Source organism: Colletotrichum jinshuiense, chromosome 1 (genome assembly GCF_051148585.1).
Source record: "Colletotrichum jinshuiense chromosome 1, complete sequence".
In the NCBI taxonomy this organism is placed as follows: Eukaryota; Fungi; Ascomycota; class Sordariomycetes; order Glomerellales; family Glomerellaceae; genus Colletotrichum; species Colletotrichum jinshuiense.
Window position 1 is genome coordinate 2,090,692 of NC_139302.1, and position 17,843 is coordinate 2,108,534.

The 17,843-nt window shown below is 55.1% G+C and overlaps 5 protein-coding genes across 5 annotated transcripts; 4 read left to right on the plus strand and 1 right to left on the minus strand.

Annotated features, from left to right (window-relative positions):
• Positions 1-500: 500 nt before the first annotated feature.
• Positions 501-1,585, minus strand: EsH8_I_000549 (uncharacterized protein; the record flags this gene model as incomplete). The annotated part of the gene is made up of 3 exons (XM_083267962.1): positions 501-1,044; positions 1,225-1,482; positions 1,560-1,585. The coding sequence occupies 3 exons, from the start codon at positions 1,583-1,585 to the stop codon at positions 501-503; spliced, it is 828 nt and encodes a 275-aa protein (XP_083118400.1).
• Positions 1,586-3,727: 2,142 nt separating this feature from the next.
• EsH8_I_000550 (glycoside hydrolase family 71 protein) lies at positions 3,728-8,696 on the plus strand (the record flags this gene model as incomplete). Its single annotated transcript, XM_083267963.1, has 9 exons — positions 3,728-3,805; positions 3,903-4,329; positions 4,414-4,586; positions 4,678-5,460; positions 5,533-5,827; positions 5,920-6,276; positions 6,397-6,670; positions 6,782-7,925; positions 8,157-8,696. The coding sequence occupies 9 exons, from the start codon at positions 3,728-3,730 to the stop codon at positions 8,694-8,696; spliced, it is 4,071 nt and encodes a 1,356-aa protein (XP_083118401.1).
• Positions 8,697-9,900: 1,204 nt separating this feature from the next.
• Positions 9,901-11,377, plus strand: EsH8_I_000551 (uncharacterized protein; the record flags this gene model as incomplete). Its single annotated transcript, XM_083267964.1, has 3 exons — positions 9,901-9,950; positions 10,008-10,706; positions 10,771-11,377. The coding sequence occupies 3 exons, from the start codon at positions 9,901-9,903 to the stop codon at positions 11,375-11,377; spliced, it is 1,356 nt and encodes a 451-aa protein (XP_083118402.1).
• Positions 11,378-11,992: 615 nt separating this feature from the next.
• EsH8_I_000552 (uncharacterized protein) lies at positions 11,993-13,266 on the plus strand (the record flags this gene model as incomplete). The annotated part of the gene is made up of 3 exons (XM_083267965.1): positions 11,993-12,505; positions 12,945-13,144; positions 13,200-13,266. 3 exons carry the CDS (start codon positions 11,993-11,995, stop codon positions 13,264-13,266), a joined length of 780 nt encoding a protein of 259 aa, XP_083118403.1.
• A 2,605-nt stretch (positions 13,267-15,871) lies between these two features.
• EsH8_I_000553 (C2H2-type zinc finger protein) lies at positions 15,872-16,750 on the plus strand (the record flags this gene model as incomplete). Its single annotated transcript, XM_083267966.1, has 1 exon — positions 15,872-16,750. One exon carries the CDS (start codon positions 15,872-15,874, stop codon positions 16,748-16,750), a length of 879 nt encoding a protein of 292 aa, XP_083118404.1.
• Positions 16,751-17,843: the final 1,093 nt, after the last annotated feature.

Below are 17,843 nucleotides of genomic sequence, written 5' to 3' on the forward strand. Positions count from 1 at the left end.
AGACCAGAGAGCAAATCTGCGTATAGGAGAGTACGCGGCATGCGCTCGACGAATTGTGGCCGCACCACTGCTGAATATCATACTAGACAGTGGATGCTTGACTGACCTGAATCCTGCACCCCCTTGATACATGATCCCGTGTTTTCTGACAATCTTGGAAATCTTAGGACATCAAGTCTACTTGCATCGACCATACTGGTTCTTGTTCGTGTCTGTCTCCACGAAGCACTAACCCGTCGAGTCTCTATTTCTCGCGGCTCTTGCTCCATTCCGTACACACCGAAATATACAGAAGTTTCTCATGGGATGCGCCATGTGTACGTATACGCGATCATAAGCCAGATCTTTCAAAAATACATCCATCGTCGACGGGTATAATCTAAATAAACCACATACTAACACACCTTGGGACTTCGTCTTCCCAACCAGCCTTGAACCGTGCTATTTAACACTCGTGCAACACTGCTAGATTGAACCGATGCGGATCACATCTGACCTGGTCAGTTTGCCAGCAAGGGCTCCGTCTCCGCGGTAGGCGCCCCACGAAGCCCTCGGCGCAGCGCCAGCCAGAGAAGGACAGCCTGGACGACGGCGAAAATGAGGCTATCCACGGCCACGAAGCCGGCATACTGGTGCCACACTTGGATTGCGCGCCAGTCCAGCGGCGCGTCGATCTTTTCCCATGGGAAGACGACCCGCCCGACCCACGTGAACGCAAGCAGTGCAAAAACGGCCGCCTGCACGGCCAGGCCTGTGAGGCTCAGCGCACCGGGGCCCGAGCCCGGCGGCTGTGCGAGGATTTCGCGGGCCTGGAAATAGAGGGCGGCGGCGCCGACGAAGGGGATGACGGGGCTGACCAAGGACGAGTGCAGATAGCCAAAGATGGCCATGGGCCACCGGTGGTATTGGTCGCGCGGGTCATTGAAGACGACGTCAACCACGAGGGGAACAACGGATATGAGCAGGAAAGAAATGTAGATGGAGAGAGTGGTCCGGGGGCGCGGAGAGGTGTGGTTAGAAGGATAGGTAAGGCAGGCGGCGAAGCTGGAGGGGGATGTCAGTTTCGATCAACATATGTGTCGCTTGTGGAGGCGCGAAAAAGACTCAAGTCAAACAGAGAAATCAATGGACAATAGAACGAAGGGGTGGTGGGAGAGGGGACCTGGGTTGCGTTCCTGCGGTGCAACGGCACATCACGGTGCTCTTGATCAGATTCAGACTTACATGATGAGCCACAGGACCCAGACCAGGGCGAGCTGGGCCAGGTTGATCCTATCGCCGGTATCTGGCGGAGAGTGAACAAAAAAATCGGAACCCTCAAAGCGGTTGTTAACGACGAGGAAGAAGGAAATGGTGAAGAGCTCTGTGGCAACGATAAGATTGGCAAGGACATAGTAGGGGGTGATGCCGCTGCTATCGCGACGGGCCCAGAGTCGGTGGAGCTGGGGTAGGAAAGAGGCAAAGCTCAGGACGATGAGGATGCTGGATGCGGTTAGTGAGCAAGGGCGCTCAGGCCAACAATGGTACGATTGGTGTGGAACCAGACGGGAGTAACGCACATCCTCAGCCAGTTTGGCACCACCATTGATCCGGACTGAAGCTTGCGAGGGGCTCTGTCTGGAGAGATATCGGTTATACCAGAGGGCCGTGATTGCTGCAGAAAAAGAACCAGGTGTATACCGATAGGGATAAGAGGGGGGGGAGGGAACAGAGAAGGAGGGGATGAGAGAAGACAATAAGATAAGTCCGGACAAGAGGAGTTCACGCACTGGCTGGGCAGAATGGCGAGGGTTCAGCCAAGCCGGATAACAGTTGGGACTGTTGGTCGCAACGACTAACGACTAACAAGGTGTCTACCAGCAGAGGAATGGGAGGGGCTATGGGGCGTTGTAATTTACATCAGCCCCCAGGCTATTATTCAGTGACCTCCACTTATCGGCGTGGTGCCCTGGTGCCTGCGCCGGAACACGTTTGTGCCGAGCAGGCGGGCGTCTCTATTGGAGGATATTTCGCCGCCCAATAGGCCACGGCGGCAAGACGAAAAAGAACCATGAAATCAGCTGCTACCAGGTGCTAGGGCTGGGCTAACTAATATTGATAGAAGGGTCTCGACGTACGGTGGCCCTACCCTTGGTTGGTTCGCCTGGCTGACTGTCTGCCTCGTGCGGTGCAGTGCAGAGTAGCATTGGGTCCTTTCGGCCGTACGCCAGACCAGAACTTCTCCACTGGCGCAAGGCTCGCCGGTCGCAAGGGCTCTTTCCAGCATCCTGGGCTCCGGGCCCTGGGCCTTGGAAATCGCGCATGCAGGGGGTGGGCGAGGGAAAAGCATTTCCCATTGCAAATCGTCGTCTGCACATGGCGTTTGCTGTGCCACGGCCCATCCGCCATCCACGTCGCTAATAGCCGCCGGCCTGTACCATGCGAAATTCCAGCGCAGTGGTAGGCAGCGAGCCACTGCGCTGGAACTCGCCTCCCCCCCTTACAACCCAAGACTGCCTAGCGGTGGAATCTCAAGCCACAGCGGCGTGGCACCAGCCGTCAGCACGGGCCCGCCTTAAGCTTAATGTGAGCTTATCCAGACGTCAACTTCGCCTGGCCGAGAGTCGAATTGGCGCACACCGGGGCGGCGACTCATGACGGTGCTCTACCTACTCGTGCACTGCGCGCAAAAACCGCCACAAAAATCGCAACGGGAGAACCCGATCCCGACCCCACCGCCTATCAGCCTTTGGTTGCACGCCCTAACCTCTCCTCGGCCGTAACGCGTTGGTTCTAACATTCTGACCCCTGTTGGGTGCCGTTGGACGTTGGTTCTAGTCCTGAACCCCCTGCTTCTGCAGCGCTCAATGTCATCTCTCATCCTGTACCGCCCCACCGTAAGACTGCTTAGCGTACGGCACGGACTCGTCTCCACCCGTCTGGTAGAGCCTTTGCGTGGAAGCGGCCCGCCGACAGTGCCGTGCCACCGGACGAACATGCATCGACCTCTCCAACACCGCTCCATGTGCATCTGCTGGAGATTGCGCGCAGGGTATCCTATGCGTGCTGGGGCTTATCTTGGGGCGGAGGATCGCCATCCTTGCCGGCAGCCACCCTTGCATATGGGAAGATGGGAAGATGGGAAAATGTGAGCTAAACCGCAGCAAGCAAGACACAGAAACTCGTCGTATATTCTCACCAACCGACTGCGAATCCCAAGGCCTCTTTTTCTTTCCCTTTCAGATGCCATTTCCAAACCCCCGGCGTTTCCCCGAAGCCGCCTGGGCCTTGATCAACCACCCTGGCCGCGTGCCCTCCTTCCTGCATCCAGAACACGCCCATTCACCCATGTCCCGTGAAGAATTTGACGTTTCCGCCCCCGTTCGGACTTGGCGAGCCGTCCAAGCAGGCGTATTGTTTCATCGCGAGATGCGGTAACACCCGCAAACCCGACAAGGCGAGTGTTGAAGCCCCAGCTTCCTGCCTTCCCTCCATGCATTGTCATCGCGCGCGATATCCCCTGCGCCCACCACCCGGGGGTCTGGCCGCCAGTTCTGGTGGCTATCGTCGTGACAAGCCTACAAGAGACTGTCTGTCGTTCTCGTGATGAAGTTGTGCCCCCTGTATACGCAACATCTGGGGCAGCATATAAAGCCCAGTGCTGTCCCTCGCTCTACTCACCAGCATCGACACAGCCATCAAGCTCTCGTCGTCGTTTAGTAGTGAGCGCATTTTCTCGGCTTTCGTCATGAAGCTGCTCAATATCCTGGCGGCGCTTCTGGCGCCAACCCAGGTGGCGGCCACGGCCGTCTTCGCACATTTCATGGTAAGTTGGTCCTAGAAAAGGCCGAACCGCCGCCATGGAAACCCTCCAGCTTCTGTCTTGTGATCTTGTAATACTGACCTATGGGGTGCCTTCTTAGGTTGGGAACACCCCGAACTTCACCGTGTCGGACTGGGTGTCCAACATGAACCTGGCCCAGGAGGCGCACATCGATGCCTTCGCTTTGAACATGGCTTACGACTGGTATTACAACTACCCGGCCTTGGAGATGGCGTTCCAGGCAGCGCAGAGCACCGGTTTCAAGCTCCTCTTCTCTTTCGATTACGCCGGCAACGGCGCGTGGCCAAAGGCCGATGTCCAAGCCCTCATCCAGAAGTACGGCGGCCAGTCGACATACTTCCAGTACCAAGGGAAACCTTTGGTATCGACCTTTGAGGGACCGGGCAGCGCGCAGGACTGGGTGGGCATTAAGCAGGCCACCGGCTGCTTCTTCGTGCCCGACTGGTCGTCCGTGGGTGCGGGCCCGGCCATTGCCTTGGCTGGTGGTGTCGCAGACGGCTTGTTCAGTAAGTTCTGCTCCCTATACCTGGTTGTGTTTGTGAAGTCATCATCCGGTCGCTGACGTGGACGTCTTTTCCCCCCTTGTGCAGGTTGGGCAGGCTGGGCCTATGGACAGAACAACATGACGACTTACGTCGATGCATCGTATCATCAGGCGTTGTCGGCCGGCTCCAAGCCGTACATGATGCCGGTATCGCCCTGGTTCTACACTAATCTTCCCGGCTATAACAAGAACTGGGCATGGCGTGGCGACAATCTCTGGGTAAGCAAACCCTTTGCTATGAGCCATTGCGGGTGCTTGTCTTATGTGTCCCGCACTGAAAATTCATCAACTGACACGCTGGAAAACGCAGTACGACCGCTGGCAGCACGTCTGGAATGTCAAGCCCGAGTTTGTCCAGATAATCTCGTGGAACGACTACGGCGAGTCCCACTACATCGGACCCTTGGACGACAGACAGTACGAGGCCTTCGACATTGGCAAGGCCCCTTTCAACTATGTCGAGGACATGCCGCACGACGCGTGGCGCGCCCACCTTCCGTTCCTCATCGACACGTACAAGAACCTCAACCCGGCCGTCGGCAAGGAGAGCGTCGTCATGTGGTACCGCGAGTCGCCCGGCAAGGTCTGCCGCGATGGCGGGACGACGGGCAACACGGCAAACCAGTTGCAGGTCGAGTTCGAGCCGTCGGAAATCTTCGAGGACCGCATCTTCATCGCGGCGCTGCTGGCCGAGCCGGCGACTCTCGAGTTGTCTGATGGGACGCACATCAACGCAATCGTCGGCCCGCAGCAGTGGAAGTACATCCCGGCCGGCGGCGTTGGTGTCTACCAGACCAGCATTGCCATGGACGAGATCCTTGACATGGGCAGCGAGGTCTCGGCGACCATCTACCGCCTGAACGACCCCGCTTCGGGTGACCTCATGAAGGCGACGTCAAACCACCTGATCAAGAGCACGTGCTACATGGGCTACACAAACTGGAACCCCATTGCCGCCGTGGGATACTCGAAGAAAGCGGCAAGAACCGAAAAGGCGCTCAAGCTCTCGGAGCAGGCCTGTGTAGAAGGCTTCGGAGCCACTCGCTTTGGCGATTTCAACAAGCTGTGCACGTTTACTTGCAAGTATAACTACGTAAGTTCTCTAGCTCCCCTTTCTTTTTCACCCAGACACTGACGCCTCTCTGACACGTAATCCTCGTCGCAGTGTCCGCTGAGTGCCTGCGTCTGTACCAAGACTGGCAAGGCGCTTGAGGAGCCAAAGTCAACCGGAGTCAAGGGCCACTCTTCCAACGGCGACTCCAACTACGAGGGCCTATGTAATTACGCATGTGATAAAGGTTTCTGCCCTGGCGACTACTGCACGGACACGATTCAAAAGCCCTACATCCCTCCCAACTCGCCCTTTTCGAACCCCGCATGTGTCAACGGAGAACCGCGTTCGGGCTTCGAGCAGTATGATGGATTGTGCCGGTTTTCTTGCAACCTCGGTTACTGCCCTAGTAAGTCACGGCTCCCGAATCTGCCCACGGTTTCCTCGTCCGGCCTCCCCTCCCGAAAGAGCCATTTACTGATCCAGAGCTCTTCTATCCAGTCGCGGTCTGTGTCTGCACGGTTACCGGCTGGCTCAATGTCTCCCCGGATCCCATCGCGATCACGGGCAAGAGCACAAACCTGGACGATGCCGGTCTCTGCGACTTCGCCTGCAGCCGCAACTACTGTCCCCAGCCGTGCAGCTACAACATCCCCGTCAACTTCATCGACAGCACGTGCTCTGCGCAGTGGAAGGAAGTCATCAAGAGCGAGATGGGCTACGCCTACGATATGGCGGTCGCGGCCCGAGACCATCTTCAGGAAGGGGACTACTACAACCACTTCTTCTCCGCCAACCTCCGAGGCCAGTCCAACTTTGCGGCGAACATCAAGGAATCCTTCAGGCGAATGGCCGACAGTGAGTACCCGCCTAGTTCTTATTCCGGTTCTCGAGCATCATTCTCGAGTTCTCGGACCCCCACCGCCCCCTTATTCTCTCGGTGTGTGTTTGCGCGCTGCTGACGTTGGAATTGCACAGTGCTCACGGGAACATCCGCCGATTTCACTCTCTTGGTTCAATGTGATCAGACGACACCTGGCTGCGCAAGAAAGGGATGGTACGCCCACATGAACGCCAATACGCAGATCATGAACTTCTGCGGGAGATATTTTGACGATCCGAAGTTGCAATACACAAAGACTGTGCTCAACTATTGCCCCAATGTCAATCTCCGAGAAGCGCAGCAAACAAAGGGCGCAGTCATCCTCCACGAAACCGCGCACACCAACTACGCAATGCGCGACGGCCCAGCGTACGTTCTACCTGCCGACCTTCTTCCATCACTACCCTCCCCTCCCCCCTCCCGTCTCACAGTCTCTCAAAGACCCTCGTGCCGTTCGACGCTGACACCATGATGCTGCAGGGCCGTCGATGTCGCCTACGGCTATACGGGCTGCACCAACCTCCCCCTCGGGCTGTTTGACCGGTCTTGTGTCGGATACGGCACGGTCAAGTGGAAGAACGGCGTCTTCAGCAACGCGATCTGCCCTAACGCGGTGGGCGCCGAGGGTTTCTGCAACGGCGACTTGAGCGCCATGAACGCCGACACATATTCGCATATTGGGGCGGGCCTCTACTTCAGCCAGAAATGCAACACGGCTATTCCGTATCCGACATCATCCACATCCACCAAGAGGGATTCCGAAGGTGTATTGGAGATTGAGGCGACAACCGTCGAGGCGCAGCCAGTCGAGGCGAAGCCAGTCGAGGAGAAACGCTCATTGCCGCCGCCAAAGGCTGTTCGTCACCCCCGCGACACCCGTCTGGAAACGCGAGACCAGCCCGCACCGGCCTTGAATGTGTCCGCGGGCCACCTAGAAGCCCGCGCCGACTACTGCCCGTTTGTCGACGACTACATGGTCTGGGACAGCTACGGAGATACCGACGGCTCGGTCATCGGTTACGCCCACTTTGGCGACTCGTATGCCAGCGGCATGGGCACGGGGTCGACGAGTTGGGACAAGTGCCGCGTCGGCTCGAACAACTACGGCGACCTGATCTACAAGTATTTTGCCGACTCCAGCATCCCGTACCAGCGTCACTCATGCTCGGGCGACACGACGGACGGCCTCAACTCTCAGATCGACGCGTGGACCGGCGCCGACAGGGTCTCGGTGGTGACGCTGACCATGGGCGGCAACGACCTCGGCTTCTCCGACCTCGTCTACTACTGCGTCATCACGCCGAACACGGGGCACCTGGGCTCGACGGACCGCAAGAGCTGCGAGGACGCCGAGGCCAAGGCCTACGCGCATCTCGCCGACACGAGTGCCAACGGCCTGCGCGCCAAGCTCAAGTCCGCCTACGTGCGCATCCTCGCAAAGACCGGGCGCTTGGACACCCACGTCTACGTCGCCGGCTACCCGGAATTCTTCAACCAGGTGACGACCGATTGCGAGAAGTCGTCGTTCCATTACTGGTGGGGAGGGTACAACAGAAACGGTGACGGACCCCTCGACCGTATCCGCTACCTCACGAAGGGTCTGCGCCTTGAGCTCAACGACTTGGTACGTATGATTCTCTGGGACGGGGCAACCCTTTTTCCTTTCCCCCTTCCTCCCAATGCGCGGCCCTGCCCCCTTTTCACGCTTTTCCCCCTCGCATTTCTTGTGTTTCAATGCCTGAATATCGATCTCGAATAAAAGAGATTGGTCCCACAGATCCCCCCCACCCTCCGACACAACTCAATATCGTCAAAAGATGACTTGGCAGTTCAAGGCTAACCTTACGCTCTCCAGGTCCGCGCGCTCAACAACGTCATCGTCCAAGCCGTTGCAGACGCCAACAACGCGGTAGCCAGAACCCAGGTGCACTACGTGAACATGGGAGTCCCCTTTGACTACCACCAATGGTGCCAGGACGGCGTGCACGAGCCCGACGAGTACGCCAGCGGCACGTGGTTCTTCCTCAGCGCGTGGAAGGACACGGACGCCACGGCCACGGACGTGGAGGCCGCCGAGGTGCAGACGCTGTTCGACCAGGGCAGCATCCCGCTGCCCGACGCCGACACGTGCGAGGCCGCCCTCGGCACCCAGCCCGACCCGTACGCGCGCGCCATGTGCCGCGTCGCGCAGTCCATCCGCGACGCCCCGCTGGGCCCCGAGGCCGAGCGCTACGCCCAGGCCAACGCCGACATCGCGAGCCGCAACTTCAGCAGCCAGAGCGTCGACTGGTACGTGCCCACGCGCCAGATCAAGACGTTCCACCCCCGCACGCCGGGCATGTACGCGTACCGCGACTGGGTGCTCAAGAAGATCCAGGAGGTCGGACAGCTGTAAGAGGTGCCGGGGCGGCGAGGCAGGCGGCGGAACTCGGCGGGAAGCCGACTTGTTTTGGATTCATGTACAAAGACGTTTTTCCGGGTTCATGTGTTTTGGGGGTACAGCATGAGCCCTTTCGAAGATATCAGAACCCCTAATTGTACATACATTACATATTTTCACGATTTCAAACTTTTTTTTCCACATCCTTGGTCTTTCTTTGTAGCTAGTTCAGTTGTTTTAACAGCGAAACAGCTCTCCTGCGTGGGAGAGGGAGCAGCCTTGTTGTGGGAACGGCAACTAATAGGGCGTCATCTCAGTTGGGACTTGTGGCAGGAAATTCCTCGCGGGGGCCCCTGTTGAAGCAGGCAAAACTGACGGTTGGCCATCTTGCTCAGCCAACAGCCAAATGCTGGTTGTTAAATAACTCTCCATGAATATTTAGCTGAAAGTACGTCAGTATTCTCTAACAGAATCCTGGTAAAGTTCTTTTTTGAGGCCTTCGCTCGACTCGGTTGATATTTGGCAAAACGATCCAAACCTGGTTTTGGGGGTCTGTATGGCGAGATACACGAGATCTACGAAACTCGTGAAAAATTCCTCATAGCACTCTCGGTAACTTCCCTATGACACTGATCTGAGGACCTACGAGACCTCAGTTATCACCCAGATGACTTGAACAGAAAGCTTCGCCCCGGGGGCTCAACAGAACACGCATCACCAGCTTTAGCCCAACGACCCCGAGAACTCAGAATTGCAGGTGACACGATTGCTCCCTTTCTTCTGAGCTATGCCGTGAGATCGGATGTGAAATAGTTATGCAGCGGCCTGCGAGGAAAAGTACAGCGCTGGTGAATTTGTTGAAGCATAATACCCATGTGCGGCCTAGTACGGCTCCGGGAAGACCCGGGAGTCTGAGTCACAAAGGCCAGCGTGTCTGTTCGAACCATCTCCGTGATGTAGCCAAGTGACGTAGTCCGGACGCGTAAGTAGAGCAGGTCTGGTCTCCGTGAGCAAGATCCGCACCAAGGGGAGCACGCGGTTCGATGCTTACATAATATGCCGTTGGTGCTGCGAAGGAGCGCAGGGATCTGTTTCCTTGCGCGGGCGCCTTAAATGAATAATCCCCCTCTCTACATCCATCCATCCCAGATACCGGCCTTGCTCCTTCCCATTTACCCGTCACGTCATGAACGGACATTTGTGAGAACCGATAGAAGGCATGGCGCACGACGTTTCCCGATTCGTTCGGTTTGGCAAACATGACGCGAAGTACGTTCAACCTTTGTCTTGAGAATATTCATACTAATTGTGCTGCACCTCCTGCAGGCCCGCAACGCCCCGTCTCTTCCTAGAGATAAAGGCGCCGCAGCAAATATCTCTTACTCTGCCATACAAGGTAGATTTCGTACTGTGCCGCGCAAAGAAAGACGGCACGGATAGCCCGTGTATCGTCCGATGGAGCCCCAGCCTCGAGGCATTCGGCCCCTCGGGCCTTGTTCTCCTTCGCCACGCCGCCGATGATGACGATGGTACCGAGCTGGTTGCCATAGATCATGAAGGACCGAAAAGGCCTGCCGAAGAAGAGGGGCCAATCCTCGCAGACGGCCGATCTGACTTTTACTTTACCCTTGCCCCCGGCGGCGTCGCGCATCTTACCGCGCTCTTGCCGGAGCGCTATTACCGTGCGCTCCGGGCCGGCGACAGGTACACGCTGTTATATCCCGGCGCGGAGATTGCCGCGTGGGAGTGGAGCTCTGACCGGACCGGGATCAAGAAAACGGCCCAACAGGCTGTGTCAGAAGGCAAAGAGGGACACCCGCCGGTCTTGGTGGTTCCTGGTGGAGCACGTGTCTCCCTGACAGCGCAGACGGAAGAACCGCCGTGGCCAGGACGTGAGGTCTCCGAGGCAAAGAATGGCTTTGAGAAAGCGAATATGGAGGAGTGGCGGTGGCGGCGTGAGGAGGCAAGGAAGGACTTGAGGTTTCTGGAGGGGTCGCTCCCGCCTCGTCAGCCGGATGAGAGGGTGTAAGTGCTTCCTGGCCGCCGGTGAATTTCGAGATTGGAACTGACTAGGAAACTCGATTTGCAGTCAAGGAGCCCCAGTTCTTTCTGTCACAATAGAGTGTGCGCCAACTATTAAACGCAACGTCCCGGCCGAGGCTACGATAAAGGTCACCTACGACGGCATTTGCGGGCCCGAAGGCCGCGTTGAACGAGCCACGCGGCCCGTCACGTTCCATTCATGGGCCGTTACGGGCCTCGAGGATGACCCCTCGCGCGACGGGTTTCGGTTATACCGCCGACGCGGCGGCGACATCGACGGGCCCTGGGAGGAATGCGAGGAGGACGACGGCGGCCACGAGGGGTTCCGGATCTACGACCGGCCCGACGAGGCTGTTCACGTTGCTACCCACAAAGACTTCACAAGCCTCCAGCCGGGAGAGTCGTGGACGACGTTGAGCTACCTACACCACATGATTCCCGACGATGTGTCACCCAACGACGCCTTCTCCTACGGATTCAGGGGGGCGGTGGTGGACTGGTGGGACTGGGGAAGTGCCAAGGACCATGCCGAGACGGTGGTTATGCTGCCCTGCTGGATTGCAGCCAAGGTCGTTGACCCTGCGGATAACGGGGGGCGGCCAAAGCTAGTGATACCCAAGTCGGGGCCTGTTGACTTTAGAGTTATTGGATAAAGCTGCAGCTTTGTCCTGCAGAAGTTGTTGTAAAAGCAAGTGTAAAGGTTATTGAACTATGCTGGTATGCGTTTCATACGACGAAGCCGCATCCTTATTCAACCAGCAGCTGTAAATCAACGACTGGGGCATATTGGGATAAAGTTTGCCCGGTTTCATCCTGACCACCAGGCTATACAACGGATATAAACACAGCAAGTGTCATTTACGTCGAGATGTACAACTTCCAGAACGTCATAATTTCACGTGGCTTTCCGTACTGTGCGCGCGGCAATGCATTTCGTATTCGAGATCAGGCTGAGCAGGATACCGAAGAATCCTGGTAAGACTCCGATGCTTATTTGGTAAGAAGTAGAAAGTAGGCAGGGTCAGCCTTAATGGGTCAGTAATAATGGATACGCCAAGAAGGATTACTCGTGGGGGATGATTTGCGTGTCGGGTTGTAATTGGTTGCAAAAGATACACATAAAGAGTCTCCAAGGCGGTTAGGTACTTGTGAGCGGCTGCCAGCCTTGCTTTCATGACCAGGCAGGACCGAGAATTCTGACATGCGGATCCAAATTTAACATCACCCGTACAACACCGTCCATTCTGGGACGCCAGAAACTCACAATAATGTCTGGGGCCGAAGCGCTCCTTGGTATCGTGGCCGGTGGAGCCGGCCTGCTCTCGCTGGGTATTCAACTAGGCGAGGTCGCTCTCAAACTGCGAAGGATATACCACAAAGTAAAGGACGCCCCGCAGACCGTCGCAAACTTGGCTTTCAGCCTCGAGACTATGGCCATAGCCTTACGCGAGCTCGAGGAGTACCGCCATGAAAATTCAACCGGTGTAATACTTGACCGATGCATACTGGAATGCCAACGAGGCGTGGCAGAGGCGCAACGATTGACGAATGTCATGGAAGACCGTCTGGCCAGGCACCCAAAGCTAGGCGGCAAAGTTTATGCGGCATTTCGCGACCGCGATATCAACGCGCTGCTCGATGACTTGGAGAAGGCCAAGAGCTCGCTCGAGTTGACTTACATGATAGCCCTCGCCCAAGAGCAGAAACGGCGAGATCGGGCGCATTACAGCCTGCTCGAGTTGCAACAAGCCTCCATCAACAATCTGCGCGAACAAGTCTTGGTAACCTCGTCGAAAGTTGTGCCTCTTGCGGATCAGGCTCAATCTCTGCCTGTACGACAACGGCACCCACGTGGTAGCAAGCAACCGACAAGGCGGAACTCTGGAGAACAATTTCGTGCGAGGTTCCGGTTACCGCTATGGATATGCCGCCAGGTTTGGGATTTCGGTGTTACAAAGGCCCAATCTTGCTGGAGTTTTCATCTCCGCACATACAATATCGTTCCGGACAACTCGCCCATATTTCGCTACTGTGCAAATGGCGACATCACTCGAGTCCGGGAGCTCATTGAAAGCGGAGAAGCGACACCTTTGGATGTGGAGCTTGACGAATACACCTCGGGATGGGCTGTTGGAGGATGTTGGACCTTACTTGAGGTGAGTACAGAGCAGTTATGCAACGAGGCTACTTCAAACATACGTTCAAACCTAACTTTGGAAGATCGCGGCGCAATGTGGCCAGCTGGAGGTCTGTCGATACCTCCTCGGCCTGACGACCTGGCCGGACCACGCCGCCGTCCTGAGCAATGCCCTAGGGTGGTTCGCATACAGCAACTTCAAAAGCTTTGCGCCTGAAATGTATCGTATTTTCCTCGGCAGCTCAGAGTTTGAGTTTGACCTAGACGGAGAATATCATTACCGGTGGCTGCATTACTGCCGCAATGCAGAATGTCTTGACGTCATCCTACACACCCAGTTTTCTGGTTTCGATTCCTATCCTCTGGAAGCTCGGTTTGAGCTGGTCTCTCGAGTTCCGTTTCTAAAAGCTGCCGAGCTTCTTTCTTGTCTCGGTATACGAGCGTCTGATATGAGGCTAGCCACCCTCAAGAACAGCCAGCACGCCACTCCTCTCCACTCAGTTGCCCGCCGCCTCTGGAACCTGGCATATAACAGATTTTCTCAAGAAGACACTCAAGAATGGGTCGAATTGGGAGTCAGTGTCCTAAATTCTGGTGCGGATCCTTCCGCCATCGCAGACCAAGACGACGATTCCTGGCTCTCCTACTTGCCCGGACCTGTCCTTCTAGTTCAGCAAAACTTAAGCAGAAAAACTCCTCTCATGGATTGCTTGGACATTCCCGAATGGATAATTCACAGAGACTCTATGGTATGGTATCATATGATTCTGAAAACACTACGTATCTGGGTGAAGATGATACAAAATGCCGGCATTGATCTTATGGAATACGGCGCGAAGGAGAGCGATGCCTGGGAAAGTCTCGGTATTAATAATACTATAATAAGTGATAACTACGGCAAAGCTACAGTAACACAGCTTGTGTACGGCTCTGAACCAGATGACTGGAGCCTCAGATCCTGTAGTTCTTGGACTGTTCCGAGGTATATACTACAGCCACCGCCTGGGGCGTTTCCTGGAGATGGTCGGCAGCCAAAACAAATCTCATGGCGACCAACAAAGAAGGAGGAGACGGAAGGGCCATGGAAACTGGTCGATGAGGTCGTAAAACTGGGCAAGGAGGTAGATCTGAGAGAGTCCCTTTCGCATCCCACGGAACACTTCATTCATCTCCTCGATGGGCCACAAGACGACCATGGGCCTATCGCGTCGTTGCAGTACAGAGCATCGCGCTCGGCGACTACGGCTCCAAGATCGCACAGCCAGCCTCCTCTTTTGCGTCAGAGGGAAATGGCCTACTACGGAGCGCGGCAATCCCAGGCTCGGCTTTGGCTTTCAGCGTATCACCTCTGCCCCTTTGACTCGCGGTGGCGCTGTGGCTGTGTAGGAGAAGCCCAGGTGAGACGCCGTGGTTTGGCAGAAGAAGAGGAAAATTACGACTGCGACCTTCGGCTCAAAGACAACTCTACGTGGACGACCTTCCACGTGAGAAGCTGTGTAGAGGGCACCTTTGCCGGCCGCGGCTCGGTTCAAGAGTCGATCTATTGGGAGTCGCAAAGTTTCCTCGCATACGCAACCAACTGTCAGGACAAGTGCAACTTGAATTGGTTACGCGAAGAACCAGAATTGTTGCGGCACACGGGCACCCGAGACTGCCCCCAAGGCTGCAGCAGGATCAATATGAGTCGGTTGAATGTCCCAGCACCCCTCTGGTCGACTCACCCCTGTCGACAGTACGAGGACGTCAACAGCTAGCGGCAGGTAGCTGGCTGAAAGTTAGAGTGTGCGGGAAATGCCTCTCATGTTGGTTTCGCGAAATGGCTTTGCAAGGGCCAGACTTCTGTTGGTTCTTCTTGGCACCGGAAAGGCGGCAATTTTACGGGGCCGCCTAATTGCTTATTCCCCATTTCTCAGCAAGATCTCGTTCGGGAAGGAGAAAAAGCAACTCGTATGAGAGTGCAGTCCTGCCACACAGACACCAAACCAGAACCAACACGAAGGACCCCTGTTTTCAGGCCTGCCGGACCAACCGAATTGCCTCTTTGGTCGGCAAAACCGCAGAGGAACCGTTGGTCGGCTGCGTGAGCATCGCGTGGAACGGCATGGACAAGATATTTAGATGATCTTGGAGACCTGGTTAGACAGAAGGTTCGCTTCGTGGCGGTTGGAGCTATCTGTGCAAACTTAAACTAGAGTGTAAAGCAGACAGATAGTCCAGCGCAATGATAAATCCAGTTCATAACAGGATATCTGCAAGTGAATAATAGAATGAGACAAGGGCCGAGATCCTTCTAATTAGAGATCTACGGCTTGGAAGCAGTACGATGCAGGTCTTCTGAGTAGTCACGATGTCCTAGGAATTCATCCCGCATTCCGAGAAAGACGTATGTATCTGTCGTGATGCTGCAACCCATCCAGGCAGCCTTATGCAGCCTGCTGTAGGGGCCCACTCATCCAGGCCGACCAATTCGCCCTATAGCGATGGTCCCAGGCGAAGTACAAATAGACCTTCACCTCCGATCTATAGTTAATAAGACAAGCCGTCTATTTCAAACTATTCCGCTGCGTAGTATGAGTATCCTCAGGCATGCGACAGTATCAAAATAGGTTGGCTTGGAAAACTTATGAGATCTTGTTGGTTTGGATCTAACCCCTGTCATTTGTTCCGCACATTCTCGCGCCTGCATATCCCGGATACCACGGCAGCTTATGCGAACAGGAAGGTCAGCAGTGAATTAGATTGGGGGTGGAGTCCAGACTTGACAAAGGGCGGTCGGTCTATTGCCGCCTGTTATTGCACCATGCTTTAAAGTCGTCATCCTTCGTATGCCCTCGCGCCATCGCGTCTTTGCTCTCCAACTTCCTTCTGCGCTCACCCAATTTGCGCCCAAAACCCCATCGCAATCCATTGAGTAAGCACATCCATCCCTGCGTCAATTCATATCCATGTTGTATTCAGCAACTGAGTTTTTGTTTCACAGAACGATTCCGTCAAAATCTCTTGCTCCACAATGGCGTCTAGAGACAAGGAGATCAGCGCCGAGATATCATCTCTAAATAATGAGCTCTCGAATCTCAAAATGGAAGATCCAGATGCAGAAGATTTGGGATCATCAGATGGGAGCGAGGCCTCAGCTGATGCCTTCGACCCTACTCGATGTCTTTTCTGCAATTGTCATAGTGCAGACTTAGACGACAACCTTGATCATATGCGAAAGCGGCACGGCATGGCCATTCCCTATCCAGATAGCTTGATAGTCGACCTCGAGACATTGCTCAAGTACCTCCACCTTGTGATCTACGAGTACACCGAATGTCTCTATTGTGGCTCGATCCGGAATACCTCGCAGGCCGCACAACAACATATGACTGGGAAGAGGCACTGCAGAATCGACATTGACAAAGAGAACTCCGAATTCAAAGACTTTTACGACCTTGAATCCAAAGCTGACTCAGATGGTGGCGGCTTTGGTGATCCAGGACGCGATTCCTTAGTGGGCGTGGAAGACGAAATAAGGCGCTTGCCGTCGGGGAAGACGGTCTTCCACCGAAACGCTAAGAAAGTTCGCGATCATCGAGATTCGAAGTCGGGAGAAGATACCAACAGTTTCTCCCGTTTAGAAGAGGGAGGGGGCTCCCAGGACCTAAGCGATACGGCTCTAGTGATCAACAATAGGAAGAAGAAAGATCTGGTTGTGTCTGAGAAGAGCAATGACATGTTCAATAAGCAACTGGCATCAATGAGGCAAGGAGATCGATTGGCTCTAGCTCATTTGCCTCTCCCACAGCAGAGGGCGCTGGTTGCTAAGGCCAAGAAGCAACAAGAGATGTGGAATCGCTTCGAAAACGACCAAGCAATCAAACTTCAGTGTAAAGCTATGGCAAAATAATATTTATCTACTGTTAAGCGAAATGATGAATGCAATCGTGAACCAGGGAATAACCAAGTATCATCTGCACCCCATCACTCAGTTCATAAGAAGTGACCTTGCATCATTGCACGTATGGTTCTAGGTGCTTCATTAGCTTGGGCTTCTGGACAAGAAGCATTTATTTGATGCCAAAGATTCCGGAGAGACAGGAACACCAGAGGTGGATACAAATGCTCGCTACTTTTCTGTCACAGACCAGTCCAATTCTGATTATATACTACGATACAGTTGTCCTCCTCCTATCACGACTGAACATCTTGTATAACACATTATAATTCCAATTCCCTCTTAACACCCAACACACGATGCCCTGCCGATAAGGGTCGCCTGTACATCGCTCTGTACGCCCGGGGCGGCGCAACTAGAATGCCAGGTCTTGAGGACATGTCTGGCCTTTCCTACCTATGGCTTGCTTGTGGAACAATGCTAACAACTGTTTAGATACCTTTGGTGTTGGAACAGCACTTGGTATGACCGTACGACGGCATGGCAATCAGGGGTGAGGGTCAACGCTCAGGCCAGACGTCCGGCGTTAATTGGTTCGGTTTCCCTCATTCGTTCATCGTTAAGAAGGTCATCAGGAAGGTCCTCAAGAAGGGCTCCCTCAAATAGGTTGTGCGGAACGCTGGATCCTGTAAAGAGCGCAGCCAGTCTGCAGTCTACCGACCGGGTTTTTAGTTCTAGGGGCACAGCAATGTACCATCAGGTCTAAAAAAACGGTCATTAACGAGTACGACTCAGGTTTGAGGGGCTGGAACTCGCGCACGCGACGGGCTATGGGGCCTCAGCAGTGCAAAAGTTCTGGACTCGTCTCCACAGCTTATCTCTGTGCCCGTTCCCCCACTTCCCCTTGGCTGAATCGTGAACAACCAGTGAAGCTTAGAAACCAACCAACCGCCCCCTGCACATACCTGCTCCTGGCACGCTGTTGGGGTATCCACATCGAGCAAGACGTATTTGCTGGTATTCCGTGGTGAGAGATCGTTCGATGTCAGTCAGAAAATGGATCCAACAACAAGGGTAGATTTGCACTGTAACCACCGAAAGGATG